Below are 19,575 nucleotides of genomic sequence, written 5' to 3'. Positions count from 1 at the left end.
ACACAAACCTCGCAAAAGGCTGCACAAGCCAAGAGTATGCAATGCATGGGGACTGATTAGGATGGCATGGAATTTAATGGAAGCAACCCCATACAACTTGCCCTGAGGTCACTGACAAGATTACCCTAAGCCTCCTCCTGAGATTAAGTGATGTATTGTTCCAACTGGATCATTAGAGACATTATTCACACTTTTTTTCCAAAATAAATGCATCCATCTCCTTCACACCTGTAATACCAGCACTTTGGAAGGCCGAGGTGGGTGGATCACGAGGTCAGGAATTCGAGATCAACCTGGCCAAGATGGTAAAACCCCGTCTCTACTAAAGATACAAAAATTAGCCGGGCATGGTGGTGGGCCCCTGTAATCCCAGCTACTCAGGAGGCTGAGGCAGAGAATGGCTTGAACCCAGGAGGCGGAAGTCGCAGTGAGCCAAGATCGCACCACTGCACTCCAGCCTGGGCGACGGAGCGAGACTCCGTCTCAAAAAAAACAAAAACAAACAAACAAAAAAAAAAACAAGCCTAAAGCCGGGCACAATGGTTCATGCCTGTAATCCCAGCGCTTTGGGAGGCCGAGGCGGGTGGATCACTTGAGGTTAGGAGTTTGAGACCAGCCTGGCCAACATGGCGAGACCTCATCCCTATTAAAAATACAAAAATTAGCTAGGTGTGGTGGTACGTGCCTGTAATCCCAGCTACTCAGGAGATTTAGGCAGGAGAATCACTTGAACCTGGAGGTGGAAGTTACGGTGAGCTGAGATCATGCCACTGCACTCCAGCCTGAGCTACAGAGTGAGACTCCGTCTCAAAAAATAAAATAAAATAAAAATAAATAAATAATAAGCCTAAACAGTAAAAGAACAAATAAAGAAAGTCTATTGTAGACTTTAAAGTGGGCCACAAAGTAGCAAAAAATATAAATAGTAGTTTAAAGAATGCCTTCATATACAATTGATTTTTTTTAAGTTTACTAACACAGCACAGACTTCTAGACTATATGTTAAAACTTTGTCTCACTTCGTAGCTTTTAACTCACTGATCTCATAACACTCATGATATCTTTGTGAGTTTTTTCGTTTTGTCTTGTTTTTTTGAGACAGGGTCTCACTCCGTCACCCAGGCTAGAGTGCAGCATCACGCTCATGACTCACCACAGCCTCGACCTCCTGGACTCAAGTGATCCTCCTGCCTCAGACTCCCGAATAGCTAAGACTATAGACACGTGCCACCACGCCCAGCTAATTTTTGTATTTTTATAGAGATGGGGTCTCATTAAGTTGCCCAGGCTGGTCTCAAACCCTTGAGCTCAAGCAATCTGCCCACCTTGGCCAACCAAAAGTAGGATCCCACACCTGTAATAGGCGTGAGCCACCATTCCTGGCCTTGAGAATTTAACTGTAACTTGCAGAAGAGGAAGGGTGATTCCTCTTTGCTTGATTTGTAGGAGACGTTCACGCCATCAGATAAGTGTTGCTTGTCATCAAGTCTGCATTGAACCAAGGGGAACCACACTTAACTGTAAGTAGGTGTTGTTCCAACCCCAGCTGGAGGCTGCCCTGCTGCAGACCACAAAGCTAGCTACTAAACCTCCCTGCACCTTAGTTTCCTCATCTTTCTTTTTTGAAGACAGGGTCTAGCTCTTGTCACCCAGGCTGGAGTGCAGTGGTGCAATCTCAGCTCATCACAACCTCCACCTCCAGGGTTCAAGCGATTCTCCTGCCTCAGCCTCCCTAGTAGCTGGGATTACAAGTACCTGCCAACACGCCCAGCTAATTTTTGTATTTTTAGTAGAGACAGGGTTTCACCATGTTGGCCAGGCTGGTCTTGAACTCCTGACCTCAGGTGATCTGCCTGCCTCGGCCTCCCAAAGTGCTGAGATCACAGACGTGAGCCACCGCACCTGGCTGAATACCTTAATTTAATGTGCCATTTTGGTCTGTAAAGCCACAGGGAATCAAAAAAACAAATATTAAAGAGTGGTCAAGGCTACAGAAGGAGAGTGGAAAGCATATCATGAGGAAATCAAGACAAAACAACCCAGGTATAAATAAACACCTCATTCAAATTCTCATCTATGCTCTCCATGGTTCCTCCAAAATCAAATCAACAGAAAATTTTCATGACATCCCTGTCTGGAAGAAATCCTTGTTTATGCTGGAGTTGAATAAGAAACTGCCCTCCCTTTGCTAAATATTATAATTAGGCCCTGCTGACAGAAAGGTCTGGAACCCCCTTGGCTGGCTCTCTGAAGATGCTGGAATGGCTCCAGTGGCTACCAAATAGCCTAGGGGTTGGCCAGACCCTTCATTACATCTGACTGACCTCTCCAGGAGCAAACCTAAGCATGCATCACCCCTGGAAGGGCCTCAGGAGGTCCTGAGTGACACTGGGGCCTAGAAACTAGTACCCTGGAATGCTAAATCCAAGACAATTTCTTTCCATTTAATACACACACACAGAATGTATCAGAAATTATCTGTCAAAATGCCAGAGGAGTCAACTTAGACTTCGACACAGTGGAAAGATCTGTCAAACTGCTTGGCTAACATTGAGCAGTTGAGACAACCAGCTGACTAACAGAATTTTTCACTCTTCCGCCTGTTGTTTTGGCACCAAATCAACCAGGATGAGCAAAATAAATAGTGCCTTATATGTTGTTTCCTTGGATAGCTCACGTTCTCATGGTATCAGTCATTATCTGAGATGACGACTCTCACATCCACATAACCAGCCCAACCTGTAAAGCAGAACTTCCAGCCCTCATTTCTAACTGCCTACATCCAGCATTTCTGCCCAGTAAGTTTTATAAAAAGGCTTGCCCTCCATCCCAATACTCCCTTTTCAACTACCCTCTTCCCTTTGTATTCCCTTTGTTGGCACTGTCCTTCTCCCAGCTCCTAAAGTTGATCTGCACTCAATGCCCTCATCCAGGCCAACTGATTCTTCTTTCAAACTTTGTCAGATCTATACCTTGTCCATTCTCATTGCCAGGGCCCCAGTTCAGGCCCTTATCAGCCAACTAAAAGAAATACTTCCTCCCCTCTTCCAATACATTCGCACTCCCAACCTTCCTCCTAATACCAGTTCACATCACTCTACTCTAAAATACCACTTAAGAACGTCAAGCATTTGTGTTTGCTACTTTCCAAGGCAATTGCAGTCCAGATCATGTCATGTTCCTCTCCCAACAACCCTGCAGGACAAGTAATTCAATGCTTAGAGAAGGGGTGTGGCTTGCCTGAGTCCACCCAGCTGGCAAAGAACAAGGAGCCAACACCAACACCTAGAACTCCTCTGTGGCATTCTAAAATACCTTGTGCCTCCTCCTTCTTAAAGGGCAAGGACCCTATTACCAAATGGATTCAGTTCAAAATTTTCTACCTGAAATTCAAGACTTTCTGTCAACTCATTTCTTCCTAACCTAGCAGACCCTATTTCCCAGTTTCTCTTTGCCCGTGTTTCTCCTTTCCTCCAAGTTATTTAGCATTGTTTTGATTGTAATAGTAACTGACATCTATGCAGCATTCTGAATGTTCCATATGCTATACCAATTTGCTAAATACATTATTTCATTTTATCATTAAAACAGCATTTTTCTATTAACAGACATATCTAATGTATCACCTCCAACAAAGAACTCTTTATTCTTACCCAAACCTGCTTCTCCTATGGTATTCTCTATCTTGGTAAATGGAACTACATCCATTCAGTTGCTCAGGCCAAAAACCTAGACATTATCCTTCATTTCTGTCTTTTCATCACCCCCTCCCCCGTAACAAATTAAGTCCTGTTGCCTCTACCCTCACAATATAGCCCAAACTAATTCTCACCCCTCCATTCCTACTACCCTAGCCCAAGACACCATCTACTCATACCTAGACTACGATAACTTCCAACTGGCCTTCTTTATCTACTGTTTCTCTCATATACTTTATTATTCTCAGAGCAGCTAGAGGGGTCACTTCAAACCGGAAATCTAATTTGAATTCACTGGAAACAGCCCAGATGTCCCTAACAAGTCAACAGATAAACAAACTAGTATGTCCATACAGCAGAATACTCTTCAGTAATAAACAGAAATTAACTATCAATGCATCCGACAACATGGATTAATCTCAAAAATATACTGAGTGAAAGAACAGTATGTACTATGTGGTAACATTTATATGAAAAACAGCTAAATTAACTTAAAGTGACACAAATCAGATCAGTGGTTACTTCCACGGGAAAGAGATTTGAACGGCAAGGAGCAGGCAGAAATTTTCTAGGGAGATGAAAAGTTCTGTGTCTTGATATATATTTGTTGAAACTTATTAGAATTAAAGATCTTGACATCACTGTGTAAAAAGTCTATGTTGGCAATCTGGACCCCACTTATCCCTTCCACCTAATCTCCTACACTCAGGCCCCCCACCCCACCCACCTCCATCTAGCCACACAGGTCTCTTGACAGGCCTCACACACACCAAGCCACTTCTGGCCCCAGAGTCTTTGCACGGCACCCTCTTCCTCACTTCTTGACATGCAGGCCTCAGTCCGTGTCCGTTCTGCGGAATGACTTTCCTGGGCATGTATCTAGAGGAATTCCCCAGGCACTCTCATTTAATTCTCTGTTTTCATTCTCTGCGAGGCACTTACCACTTTCTGTTATTTCCTGGCTTATTGTCTGCGTCTGCTACCAGAAAGCAAGCTCTGCAAGAATAGGGACCCATCTGTCACTGTATCACCAGCATCTAAATCAACACCTGGCACATTAAATAACAATTTGTTGACTGAATGGAAAAAGTTGACATATATCACTGTCTCCATATTACAGCTGCGAAATCTGAGGCTTGTAAAGTATAAGTAACCTCCCCATAGTCACACATCAGGGTTCAAACCCAGGCAGTCTGGTGCCCAGGTCCATGTTCTAAACTACTCTCATGTCTGGCTCACATCAGTTTTGCTCCTCTGCTCGGTTTTACTCGATTCCCTCCACCTGGGCTGGGCCTCTCTCCCACCCTTTCACCTGCCCCTAGCTCATGATGGTTCCTCCCTGCATTGACTCCACGCTTGATTATTCATTTTAACTTTTCTTTCACTCTTTATCTGTCTCCTCAACGAGAAAAGGGCTCCTTGTGGCTTTTGCTTCCTTTAGCACATGTAGCAGAGAAGTGGCCACAGGCCCCTAACCGGGGCTCACAGATGTGTTCCTTTAGAGGTGGGATGAGTCAGGGAGTCCTGTGAGTATGTGCAAATCCTGAGTTACATGACTCACTTCGCTATTTCAAAGTATGCTGACCTTGGCGTCTTTGGCATTCTGCCATCTAGTTTCAACACCAGCTTGTCAGAGCTGATGCAAATTGGCACTGCCACCATCAATCACTATGATATTACTCAGGTCTCATCCTCGTACTTCTGGAACCTCCTGCATACTACACAAACCTCGCAAAAGGCTGCACAAGCCAAGAGTATGCAATGCATGGGGACTGATTAGGATGGCATGGAATTTAATGGAAGCAACCCCATACAACTTGCCCTGAGGTCACTGACAAGATTACCCTAAGCCTCCTCCTGAGATTAAGTGATGTATTGTTCCAACTGGATCATTAGAGACATTATTCACACTTTTTTTCCAAAATAAATGCATCCATCTCCTTCACACCTGTAATACCAGCACTTTGGAAGGCCGAGGTGGGTGGATCACGAGGTCAGGAATTCGAGATCAACCTGGCCAAGATGGTAAAACCCCGTCTCTACTAAAGATACAAAAATTAGCCGGGCATGGTGGTGGGCCCCTGTAATCCCAGCTACTCAGGAGGCTGAGGCAGAGAATGGCTTGAACCCAGGAGGCGGAAGTCGCAGTGAGCCAAGATCGCACCACTGCACTCCAGCCTGGGCGACGGAGCGAGACTCCGTCTCAAAAAAAACAAAAACAAACAAACAAAAAAAAAAACAAGCCTAAAGCCGGGCACAATGGTTCATGCCTGTAATCCCAGCGCTTTGGGAGGCCGAGGCGGGTGGATCACTTGAGGTTAGGAGTTTGAGACCAGCCTGGCCAACATGGCGAGACCTCATCCCTATTAAAAATACAAAAATTAGCTAGGTGTGGTGGTACGTGCCTGTAATCCCAGCTACTCAGGAGATTTAGGCAGGAGAATCACTTGAACCTGGAGGTGGAAGTTACGGTGAGCTGAGATCATGCCACTGCACTCCAGCCTGAGCTACAGAGTGAGACTCCGTCTCAAAAAATAAAATAAAATAAAAATAAATAAATAATAAGCCTAAACAGTAAAAGAACAAATAAAGAAAGTCTATTGTAGACTTTAAAGTGGGCCACAAAGTAGCAAAAAATATAAATAGTAGTTTAAAGAATGCCTTCATATACAATTGATTTTTTTTAAGTTTACTAACACAGCACAGACTTCTAGACTATATGTTAAAACTTTGTCTCACTTCGTAGCTTTTAACTCACTGATCTCATAACACTCATGATATCTTTGTGAGTTTTTTCGTTTTGTCTTGTTTTTTTGAGACAGGGTCTCACTCCGTCACCCAGGCTAGAGTGCAGCATCACGCTCATGACTCACCACAGCCTCGACCTCCTGGACTCAAGTGATCCTCCTGCCTCAGACTCCCGAATAGCTAAGACTATAGACACGTGCCACCACGCCCAGCTAATTTTTGTATTTTTATAGAGATGGGGTCTCATTAAGTTGCCCAGGCTGGTCTCAAACCCTTGAGCTCAAGCAATCTGCCCACCTTGGCCAACCAAAAGTAGGATCCCACACCTGTAATAGGCGTGAGCCACCATTCCTGGCCTTGAGAATTTAACTGTAACTTGCAGAAGAGGAAGGGTGATTCCTCTTTGCTTGATTTGTAGGAGACGTTCACGCCATCAGATAAGTGTTGCTTGTCATCAAGTCTGCATTGAACCAAGGGGAACCACACTTAACTGTAAGTAGGTGTTGTTCCAACCCCAGCTGGAGGCTGCCCTGCTGCAGACCACAAAGCTAGCTACTAAACCTCCCTGCACCTTAGTTTCCTCATCTTTCTTTTTTGAAGACAGGGTCTAGCTCTTGTCACCCAGGCTGGAGTGCAGTGGTGCAATCTCAGCTCATCACAACCTCCACCTCCAGGGTTCAAGCGATTCTCCTGCCTCAGCCTCCCAAATAGCTGGGATTACAGGCACCCACCACCGCACCCGGCTAATTTTCATGGTTTTTTTTAGTAGAGATGGGTCTTACTATGTTGGCCAGCCTGGTCTCAAACTCCCGACCTCAGGTGATCCGACCGCCTTGGCCTCCCAAAGTGCTGGGATTACAGGCATGAGCCACCGTGCCCGGGCTCTTTTTCTTCTTTTTGTTTTAAGAGACAGGGTCTCTCTCCATAGCCCAGGCTGGATCACCACCTCAGCCTCCTAAAGTGCTGGTATTACAGGCATAAGCCACCATGCCCAGCCTCTTTCTCTTTTTTTTTTTTTTTTTAAGAGACAGGGTCTCTCTCCATAGCCCAGGCTGAATCACCCCCTCAGCCTCCTAAAGTGCTGGGATTACAGGCATGAGCCGCCATGCCTGGCCATCTTTACAACACAGTTTCCTTTCCACCAATCTCACAATGCCTGTGAATATCAAATTATCAACTTATTTAACAAATATTTATCAAGTGCCTACTATGTGCAAGGTATGATCTACCTGGGATATGAATTTAATGGAAAATTTAATGGAATTTCATCCCCATACAACTTGTCACCCCTCACGGGCTGAGAGGCCTTATGGGCTCCATGAACTCAAATCTCTGCTTCATGGAGCTTCTATTGTCATAAGGCAAACAGACAAGAAACCATTTTTTAAAATACAATTTCCAAATATTAGTAAGTGCAGTAAAGGAAAATAAAACAAGATTAGATTATGGAGTGATAGATGGGGTGCTGCTAGTTTAGACTGGAGAGTCAGGAAGGCTTCTCTGAGAAGCTGGCATTTAAGAACAGACTGGAATAAGGCTTTGAGAACAAGATAAAGAGATACATGGGAGAGAAAAGTGTGCAAAGCGGCAGGTAACCACATGCACAATTAGATGTTAGAGATGAATGTGATTCAAAATTAGAAAGGACTCGATTCCATTTCAATTATAACTAGGTGATAAATTATCTTAAGAAGTTTGAACAGGAGGTACCTGAGCAGAAATCTTCCAAAGCAGCCCATGGAATTTAATGTTAAATGAATAAATAAATGGCAATAGAGATAACACCCCATGTGTCCAAACACAAAATCTTTAAGTAAATTCCCATTTTGTTAAATATATCAATTACGGAAAAGACTAATTTATAAGTGGATGGTTCGAATGAAGCCATTAAATAACAAGTTCATCATATATTCGATACTACTTTTCAGGGCCAGTTGTTATGAGAAATCTTTGCGGAGCTGTAATCTTTGCTTCTCACTGCCATTCCTGGGGAGACGGTGGCACTGAATGGCCTCAGCAGGTAGTTCTAAAGAACGCGCGAACATCTCTATCAACTAGGCCCATATAACAAAGGTGGCACTGCCCACTGCACCTTTATGTACTGGGCTCTGGTCAACCTTTTAGGAAAGCTGCCATCACTCTCAACATGTATGCTTCTGCATGGCTCACTGACTACAATGTGTAACAACTCTAGCCGTCTTCCAGAACCAGGGACAGGTGGCAACAGGATTTCACATGAATATTTACCAGTAAGGACTCACCAATACGGACTCCAGGGGAAAAGGAGCCGTGCAGGCTAGACATACCACCAGCAGTAACATCATCAGCCCACATGCACCCATCTCCTCATCATTCTGCCTCTCTTCCTTTCTGTATTCCTTATCTATATCTACGTGGCCAAGTACCCCTCCTTGATTTTTTTTTTTTTTGAAACAGAGTATTGCTGTGTCACCCAGGCTACAGTACAGTAGTGCGATCTTGGCTGACTGCAACCTCAGCCTCCTGGGTTCAAGTCATTCTCGTGCCTCAGCCTCCCAAGAAGCTGGGACTATAGGTGTATGCTACCATGCCCAGCTAATTTTTGTATTTTAGTAGAAACAAGGTTTTGTCATGTTGGCCAGGCTGGTCTTGATCTTCTGGCCTCAACTGATCTGCCCACCTCAGCCTCTCAAAGTGCTGGGATTATAGGTGTGAGCCACCACGCCCGGCTACCTCCTTGATTTCTTATCCACATTCCTGCCATTCTGGGTTCTTCTGAATTTGACTATCAAATTCCCATCCTTTCTTTCAAAAGCCTAGTTAAAGATTCATCCCATGAGGTTGTCCACGTCCAATGACTTCCATCCTGAAAATTGCTGGCAATGTTTTAATTTTTTAATTTAAAAACATGTGTCTTTACAAACTACTGCTATACGCAACACTACAGATGCATCTGACATACATGATGTTGAGTGAAAGAACCCAGACACAAATAATTCATACCATATGATTCAATTTCTGTAAAGTTTAAGAACAGACAAAACTAATCACCGGTAATAGAAGTCAGAATGAGGATTACCAGGAGTGGGGAGGAGGCGCAAGAGAACCCTCTGAGATGCTGGAAAAGTCCTACAGCTCCATCTAGGTAGCAGCTGCACAGATGTATACATATGTAAAAATTAATTGCACTGTAAACATGATTTGAGCCCTTTACGCATAATGCTACTGAAAGTTTTTTTTTATGACTCCTTTTTATCATGCTGAGATACTGTTGTGTGAACAGTCTTATATAAACTGGTTGGGGGACTTCTAAATTGTTTTTTTTTTTTTGAGACAGGGTCTCATTCCATTGCCCAGGCTACAGTGCAGTGGTGTGATCTCAGCTCACTGCAACCTCCGTCTCCCGGGCTCAAGCCGTCCTCCCACATCAGCCTTCTGAGTAGCTGGGACTACAGGCGCAAGCTACCACGCCCTGCTAATATTTCTATTTTTAGTAGAGACCGGGTCTCGCCGTGTTGCCCAGGCTGGTCTCGAACTCCTGAGCTCAGCCTCCCGAAATGTTGGGATTACAAGGGGGAGCCACAGTGCCCAGCTGGACTTCTAAACTTTCAAGACAGTCAATTTCTTAACTTTCTGACACATTTGGCACTTCTATAGCCTGAGTAGGTATCTCTTTCATCTTCCTTCAACAGGGAATTCTATTGGGCCAGCACAGTGACCAGTCGTGATTGTCACCTTTAAAACAATCAAGAACATGTATATGTCTGTCCTGGGCCAGTAATAAAGAATACTTATTTTGTTTACTTTATGGCCTGCACAGGTTCAATGGACTAGAAAATCCTTTAAACATACCTCTCGGCCGGGCGCGGTGGCTCAAGCCTGTAATCCCAGCACTTTGGGAGGCCGAGACGGGTGGATCACGAGGTCAGGAGATTGAGAGCATCCTGGCTAACACGGTGAAACCCCGTCTCTACTAAAAAAATACAAAAAACCTAGCCGGGCGATGTGGCGGGCGCCTGGAGTCCCAGCTACTCGGGAGGCTGAGGCAGGAGAATGGCGTAAACCCGAGAGGCGGAGCTTGCAGTGAGCTGAGATCCGGCCACTGCACTCCAGCCTGGGCGACAGAGCGAGACTCCATCTCAAAAAAAAAAAAAAAAAAAAAAACATACCTCTCAAATGGAGTACAATAAATTTCAAATGATAGCAGAATGCCTAAAACAAATGTAATCCTCTCCGGAAACCATTTGGAAGAAAAGCGACTCTCTCCACCCCCATGCGAAAGTTTTGGAAGAGGAGGCAAAATGGTGCATAGGAAAGAGGATCTACTTGGGCGGGTGCTTTCCTGAGTAACCACTGTAGCTTGAAGAAGTCACTTAACCTCTTTGGGTCTCAGTTCCCTGCTAGTAAAATGACCTCCCTTACCTTCCACTTACCCCAGGTAGAAGAATCAAATGACGTGAGACATAACACTTTGGCAAACACACAAACTGCTAATACCAATGGAATGTTTTTACAAATAAAATTAAATAGACATTTGTGGAATGCCTAGGTTCCAAGAACTTTCCTATATGCTGAAGTATTTAATCTTCACAATAAGTCAATGAGGTGGCACCTGGACTCCTACTTCACCAAAGAGGAAACTGAAACTAGGCAGTTAAGGTGCTGCCCGGTCGGGCGCGGTGGCTCATGCCTGTAATCCTGGCACTTTGGGAAGCCAAGGCAGGAGGATCACGAGGTCAAGAGAGCGAGACCATCCTGGCCAACATCATGAAACCCCGTCTCTACTAAAAATGCAAAAATTAGCCAGGCATGGTGGTGCACGCCTGTAGTCCCAGCTACTCGGGAGGCTGAGGCAGGACAGAATCACTTTAACCTGGGAAGCGGGGGTTGCAGTGCATGCCACTGCACTCCAGACTGGCGACAGAGCAAGACTCCGTCTCCAAAAAAAGAAAAGGGGGGCGCTGCCCAAGGGCACCCAGCATAGAGGGAAGGAAGCAAGGATTCCCCTCCTCTCCAAATGTGCAAGTAGCCAATGTGCCTGTTCTAATTCCCCCTTTGAATCAGATGACCACAGCAGAAAAGTATCATGCAAGAGTAGGAAACTGTTGACAATTTTTCCCAAATAGCCACTTTTCTCTTAACGACAGACTAAATCAGAAGCCACTGAGCCTTGAAAATCCTAATTTTATTGGCACTACACGGAGTATTCAGCTGAGAAGCAGATGTGCTGACTGCTCCCAGGCATCTTACAGGAAAGTGTATATTTCACCCTCCATAGTCACTATGAAGGGTGGGACCCTATGGATTTACTTAACTACCACAGAATTAAATCTGGCTAACACCAAGGCAACTGGGTTTAAATCTGCTGGGTGATTTTTAAAAACAAAACAAAAACCTTAAACAGTGCTACATCACAAATCGCTATCTGCAAGCACACACTTCCTAAAACAAAACAGTCCTCAGCAGATTTTGCTGTTTTGCCCTGTAAACTACTTTCTCAGTTATATAAAACTACAAATTACAATCTGAAGGCTTTGCAGGCTTGAATTTCCATCTTTCCTGAAAATTTCTGAGGACACAGAATTAAACTTGGACATCTTTCTCTCAGGCTTTTTGTATTGTGCCTGCCAAATGAAACATTTTTTCCTTTGTATGCTTGGCTTTATGATACTGCAATTTAGAGAAGTCACCACAGGATATAATTGTACGCAATAAACTTATGTGGCTAAATATTGATCTTTTAAAACAACATCTTATCCACCTCCCTCTATGTTTTGTATTTTGCTGTGACAATATTGCCTATTCAAAGCGTTGCCAAAAAGGTATTTCTAATTTAGTTTCTGTTTGCAAACCAACAACAAATTTGATACAAAATATCACTTTAAAAAGGTAGTCATGGGCCTTGTGTGGTGGCTCAGGCCTGTAGTCCCAGCACTTCCAGAGGCGCAGGCGGGCAGATCACCTGAGGTCAGGAGTCTGACACCAGCCTAGCCAACATAGTGAAACCCTGTCTCTACTAAAATTAGAAAAAAAATTAGCACGGCATGGTGGCACTTGCCTGTAATCCCAGCTACTCGGGAGGCTGAGGCAGGTGAATTGCTTGAACCCAGGAGGCAGAGGTTGCAGTAAACTGAAATCACACCACTGCATTCCACTACAGCCTGGGTGACAGTGTGAGACTCTGTCCCAAAAAAAAAAAGGTACTCATGGCAAGAGGAAATTTGGGGGATGGAAGAAGTCATAACACTGGGTTGTGGTGATGGATGTACAACTACATACATTAATTCAAAAGCAGCTGACTGCATAGTTACAGTGGGCAAGTTTTATGATCTATAAATTATACCGCAATAAAACTGTTTAAAATATGTGCCCATGATTCAAAGTGAGATTTTTCAGATTTTAAGTGTTAGTCAAATTCATATTAAAAGCAATGGTTTAGGCTAGGCGTGGTGGTTCATGCCTGTAACCCCAGCACTTTGGAAGGCCAAGGCAGGCCAATTGCTTGAGCCCAGGAGTTCAAGACCAGCCTGTTAAACATGGCAAAACCCAGGTTGGCGAAACATTTTATAGAGAAACATCTCTATAAAAACTACAAAAATTAGCCAGGCATGGTGACATGCACCTGTGTCCCAGCTACTTGGGAGACTAGGGTGGAAGAATCACCTGAGCCCACTGCACTCTAGCCTGGGAAGCAGAGTAAGACTCTGCCTCAAAAAAGCCTCAAAAAAAAAGAAAAAAAAAAAAGGGGCAAAACAAAAAACATTGATTTTTTTTTTTCTTTCTGTGCTGCAAGGGTATTTGTCTAAAACATGCTTTCTCAACTTCTGTTAATTCTATTAATATTCTGGACCAGATAATTCTTTGTTGGGGGGAGTTGTCCTGTGCATTGTGGGATGTATAGCAACATTCCTGACCCACTCACTAGTTGTCAGTTGCATTCCCTCCTCCCAACTGCAAAGATTGAAAATGTCTCCAGATATTGTCAAATGTCCCCTGGGAGGTGAAATAGCTCCTTGGTGAGAGTCACTGCTCTAGATGCTGACAATTGAAAAAGACATTTGCTCTCTGGGGGAGTGATTGACAAATACAAAGGTGTTAGGGGCACTCTCCAACTCTAAGTCTTGTTCTAGTGCCCCACCCACCAGCCCTTAGCCAACAGAGGATGTTTTTTCTTTTATGGGGGCACATCCACCTATGCTCTCTGTATATTCTACAGCCAGTGCTACTTCTAGATTATAAGTCATCATTACTATTATTATTTTGAGACAAGGTCTACTGCAGTGGCATGATCTCAGCTCACTGCAACTTCTGTCTCCTGGGCTCAAGCCATCCTCCCACCTCAACCTCCTGAGTAGCTGGGGACTACAGGCATGCACCACCATGCCCGGCTAATTTTTGTAGAGACAGGGTTTCACCATGTTGCCCAGGCTGGTCTTGAACTCGGGAGCTCAAGTAATCTGTCTGCCTTGGCCACCCAAACTCCTAGGATTACAGGCATGAGCCACCACGCCCCGTCCCTATTTTTTCAATTAAGACTAATTTTATAGTCCTGTGTCCATGAAACTCCTTAAATGTGGTACCTTGCCCAGAACCCACGCAAGTGGGTTCTCCATAAATGCTTCGTGGCCACTGGCTGTGATATATGAGTAAAGCACCAGACAATTCAGTGTAGCTAGCATGAACCTAGCATCTTTATGTTCTAGGAATTCTGGGGACACTTTTTTCTTTTAACTTTAAGGTTGAAGTCATGATTACCACCTTATACATGCAGTCATTGAGGCTCAGAGAAAAACTAAGTGACTTGTGCCTAAGATCACACAAGTGGCAGAGCTGGCGTGGATTCAGGACTGAGTCTGTTGCTCTTACTTGACTTCCAAGTAAACAGTGTCTCCCCTACCTTCTGAGGGCTTGCCATGGGCAACACACCATGCTGGATGTCTAATACAGCCCATTTTAAAACCTCACTGTTATGCCATGAGGGGGGTAGCATCGTTCCTTTACAGACAGGAAAATAAAGGCTTAAATGAAATCCTTAACCAAGGTTGCAGAGCTGGATATCCCGAAATTTGAACTCAGATTAGTCTGAACTCGGAAGCCCATGTTCTTAACCACTATGACCTATTGTCTCCCCTTATGTATTAATATAAATAGCCTGTTCCTTTAGGAAGGGTTAGTCAATGGGTTTTGTTTCTCTTTTGAAGTTAGCAGATGATACACTTTAATTCAAGAAGACTTGGATTTGGCCTACTCATACATTCACTTGAGGTTTCTTGTTATAACATTAAAAACCCAATCCCAAGCAGGCATGGTGGTGCAGGCCTGTAGACCCAGCTACCCAAGAGGCTGAGGTGGGAGGATCGACTGAGTCAAGGGGTTCAAGGCTGCAGTGAGCTATGATCATGCCAGTGCACCCCAGCCTGGGCAACAGAGCAAGACCCTGTCTCTAAAATAAATAAATAAATAGGCCAGGTGTGGTGGCTCACACCTGTAATCCCAGCACTTTGGGAGGTCGAGGCAGGCAGACTGCCTGAGCCCAGGAGTTTGAAACCACCCTGGCAAACATGGCGAAACCCCATCTCTACCAAAAAGTACAAAAATTAGCTGAGTGTGGTGGTGCATGTCTGTGGTCTCAGCTATTCAGGAGGCTAAGGTGGAAGGATCACTTGAGCCTGGGAGGTGTAGGTTGCAGCGAACCAAGATCACACCACTGTACTCCTGTCTGGGTGACAGAGCAAGATCCTGTTTCAATAAATAAATAAATAAATAACCCAATTCTATCAATATCTGTGGGATACCTAGAACTGTCCTATATGACAAATCTCTACTCAGTTGTCAAGAAGTGATTAAGTTATAATGCCACAACTGCTATCGTCACAGCTAATCATTTCGTCCACTTTCTCTTCTCTGGTTCATTCGCTTAGTCAATAACTGCATCACTAAGAATCTATTCAAAGATTATAAATGCATATCAAATAATCATACAAATCATAAAAATCATAATAAAAGCACCAGAAAGAGTACAGATGAATTTCAAAAATTTCTAATGGGAAGGCTGCTCAGGAGGGTAAAGGAAAGGCAAGAATCTGAGTCCTGTAGGAAGGGTTGGTAGCTAATTTTAAAGTGTGGAAAGAAGAGCGTCCAGTCCCAGGGAACAGCATGTGCAAAGCCCCTCACCCCACTTCAACCCCGACTAGGTGAAAGGAAACCATGTGCCTGAAGCCTTAATAAGGAGCCACAGATAGCAGTAGCCAGGCCATGCAGGGCCTTGTGGACCGCAATAAAGAGAAATTATAGGGCCTGAAATTGGGGTATAACATTGTCAGATCTACTTTTTTTTTGAGACAGAATCTCGCTCAGTCACCCAGGCTGGAGTACAGTGGCACAATCACAGCTCACTGCAACCTCTGCCACCACGCCTGGCTAATTTTTTATTTTTTGTAGAGATGAAGTCTCACTATATTACCCAGGCTGGCCTCAAACTCCTGGACTCAAATGATCCTCCCGCCTCAGCCTCCTAAAGTGCTCAGATTACAGGTATGAGCCACTGCGCCTGGCCTAGATCTACATTTTTAATGATCACTCTGGCTGTTTCACACATAAGCAAAATGACTCTGAAGCAACCTTTACCAGGACACAGTTCAAAGATCTGGATCCTGCAGAACAAGTTTGTTTGTTTCTTTTCTTTTTCCTTTTTTTTTTTTTTTCCTTTTTCTTTTCTCTGGGGTGTGGCATGTCACCCTGGCTGAGTTAGCTCCCTTCTTTTTTGGTTTTGTTTGTGAAGTTTAAAGGCCAGATTCATATCAGGCCTGGGATCTGTTTTTCTTTCAAAAGCCCCCCAGTAAACTACCTTATCTCTTTCTAGATCCCTCCTCATTCTCTAATCTCTCTAATCTAACTTGCCAAGGGGCCTGTGGCAAAGGTAGAGCAATCTGTCCCTTTGGGCTTGCTCATATTAAGTGCAGAAACAAGCTAAGAGAGAACCACAGATTCTGCTCTCTTACACTCCCTAGTATCCAATCAAGCCCAGTTAATTTTTTTTTTTTTTTTTTTTAAAAGCAAATCTGAGATAGTGTCATTCCCCAGGTTAAGATTCCTGCACTCCTCACTGCCCTCTTGGCCACGCACCCCTCACCCCCAACCAGGTGGCCCTAGGCAACAAAGGTCTGGCTGGAGTTGGCCCACCTCCAAGCTTCCAGAACTGCTTTCAGTTTCTCCACTACAAGAAGCTTCACCCCACCCCACTCTGCCCTGCCAAGAGTTCTTAGCAGCCACCGACACTTCCTCCAGGAAGGCAATCCCACCCCACCAGTGCCCCAGTCTATAAATTGTCCTGCTCTGGGTCCGCAAGTCCTCCAAGAAAGTAGTTTTTCTGAACTTCTCTGTAATTCTGGTTCACTGCCCTCCCTACGCCCCAACACAACACATGCATACACACATATGCACTTGTGCACACACGCAGTAAATAACTCCTGAAGGACAAATTCTGTGTGTCATAGGCCCAGCACCTAGCACAATGCCTGACACCCAGTTGGTAACCCTCTAAATATTTACTGAATGAATGGACACATAAAAATGAACACTTTCAGCCGGGCATGGTGGCTCATGCCTATAATCCCAGCACTTTGGGAAGACAAGGCAGGCAAAGTACTTGGGCTCAAGAGTTCGAGAACAGCCTGGGCAACAAGGTGAAACCCTGTCTCTACAAAGAATACAAAAATAATAATGATAGTGTACCGGTGCATGCCTGTAGTCCCAGCTAGTCAGGAGGCTGATGTAGGAGGATCACCTGAGCCCAGGGAGATTGAGTGTGCAGTGAGCTACAATCATGCCACTGTACTCCAGCCTGCAGGTAGTGTGAGACCCTGTTTCAAAAAAAAAAAAAAAGCCTTAAAATAAATTTTCTCTTTCTCTTGTTTGATCATGAAAGTAACCAGAAAACACTCAAATCCCAAACTTTGGAAGTGGTGCTACATCTCACCCATGGAAATTTGAAAAGATCAAAAATATCAATGCAGGCCACATATGCTCATGGTTTTAGACAAAACCAAAACTTCAGGAAAGTTCTCAGATATTAAAGCTACAGCAGGCAGCAGGAAGTCTTTAAGAGGTGCTGGTAATGATAACCCAATAAATAAATGTTAAAATAAAGCCAGGACAGAAACACTGAGTTGACACAGTTCCTGCATGAGCCCACTTTGGCTGCAAAACACCAAGGCCACCAAGTAATTGACCTTGCTCTTTTTTTTTTTCATAGGTTTTGGGGGAACAGGTGGTGTTTGATTACATAAATTCTTTAGTGGTGATCTGTGAGATTTTGGTGTACCCCTCACCCAAGCAGTATGCCCTGAACCCGTGACCTTGTTCTTAATTCTGTACAGAGCTCTCCCTCCCACCTACTACAGTCAGTGTCCTGTTCTCATTCATCTAATGCCCTTCATGATCAACTCCTGGACTTGCACGTTTCAAAAAGCACACTCCCCACTTCATATTTTTTGCATTCCTTCTTCAGAAATAACCACACGGCATTATTATTTGTTTCTGTCTTTTCTGCTAAATTCAAAGGGGACAAATAATACGTTGTCCAGGTCTGAATTGGAATGTGTTCTGTGGACTAGCGTAGTACCACTTGGGAGTTTGTCAGAAATGCAAACTCTTAGCTTCCACCTCAGACCACCTGATTCAGAATCAGCATTTTAAACAGGTTCCCAGGAGATTCCTATGCACATTAAAGTTTGAGGAGCACTGGGCTAGATCCCACATTCACTCAACAAATATTTACTGAACCAGTATAGGATACAGAGGTGCTCAACATAAACATGAGGATACGGTGTGGAAAAAGAGCAAGCACAGACATTCCATTGTGACTAAGAAGAGTATAATACTAAAAAGAGTATAACCCAGATGTTCCAGTAGAATAAATAATAGTTATGTCAAAATTCAGAAGTGGTCACTGCAGCTTGGTTGTGGGAATTGGGAATCCGGAATCTGGGAACTTGACCCTCTTTGCAGCAGGCAGGAAGAATATAGGGAGGTGTGTGAGTGTGTGTGAGTGTGCCTCTTCCCTGCCTCTGCCACAGGCCGCAGGAGCTGACAAGGCCAAGTCCCCGCCCCCCTCAGCTGTCACCCTGTCAAAACAAAGCCGCTGCTGACAGCGCAGGGCCAGCCTGCCCCGCGGCCTCGGGCAATCCTCCCACCTCGGGAGCACGGCCCCCACATCTGGATGTGCAGCTGGGGATGACAGGGTGCCTAAACTGGCATGGAGAGTGGGTAGCAAGAAATGGGTGTCCTCAAACCAAGCAGTAGCGTCCGCGGTGCTGGGCTGTCACCTTGCCAAATCCTGTTTACACCTCGAGCAGCTGGGACAGCGTTTTAACTAAACAAGTAATAATACAATAATGACAGGGCTGTGACTGCGCGCGGCAGCGCCTCCGCCCCCAGCCGAGGGCGTCAGGCGCCACAAGACCCTCGCCTCCGGCTCTGCCCACCTTCGCACCCCGCGCTTTCCTCCCCTTCGCTTTCCCAAAGCGCCAGGAGTCCGGGAGTCTTCTCCACCCCGACTCCTTGCACCCAGTTCCTCCCAGTGGGACACAGGAAGGGATCGACTGCAGAAGGGACCATTCAGTCCCCCAAAAGATGTTTCCCTGCCCCTGGGTCGCCCGCCACATGGAGAGCACCGCTCCACTCCCGGGAAAGTGACTCCAGCGAGCTCCTACAGAGCAACAAAACCCCAGAGTAGCCCGGGAGCTCGGATTCCGAAGCTACTCCTTTCAAGCGGAAGGAAAGAAGGGCTCTCCGTCTTAGTGATCCCCTTCTTCAAACCCAGCAGGACTCTTATCCAAGAAGCAGCTAATTGGGCGCGGGCGACAAGAGCACTTCCGCGGTGCAGCGGCCCCAGGCGGGAGGCAAGAGGCAGAAGGCGGGAGGCGGAGGTGGAAACGGGAGGGGGAGGGGGGTCCCGCCGGCTGGGCCCCAGCACCCATCCGCGGTCCGAGAACGGCGAGCGCGTACCTTGCAGGCGGAGTACACTCCGAGTTTCTCCAGTTTCTTGGCCCGCGGAGCGGAGCGTAGTTGCGCCTTCTTCACGGCGATTCGGGCCGAGCCACCGCCTCCCGGTCCTTCGGCCGTGCCCGCTGCAGCCACTGCCGTTGCC

The 19,575-nt window shown here is 45.3% G+C and overlaps 1 protein-coding gene across 1 annotated transcript in view; it reads right to left on the bottom strand.

Annotated features, from left to right (window-relative positions):
* The window catches only part of KAT2B (K(lysine) acetyltransferase 2B), a 126,740-nt gene that overhangs the window by 103,583 nt on the left and 3,582 nt on the right, over positions 1-19,575 (bottom strand). Inside the window, exon 3 of the mRNA XM_011933775.1 lies at positions 19,434-19,574. Within this exon, the coding sequence (XP_011789165.1) occupies positions 19,434-19,574 (141 nt within the window). The remainder of the gene's footprint in view (positions 1-19,433; position 19,575) is intronic.

Source organism: Colobus angolensis, unplaced genomic scaffold (assembly GCF_000951035.1).
Source record: "Colobus angolensis palliatus isolate OR3802 unplaced genomic scaffold, Cang.pa_1.0 Scaffold129, whole genome shotgun sequence".
Lineage (NCBI taxonomy): Eukaryota > Metazoa > Chordata > Mammalia > Primates > Cercopithecidae > Colobus > Colobus angolensis.
This window is presented reverse-complemented; position numbering and strand designations above follow the sequence as displayed.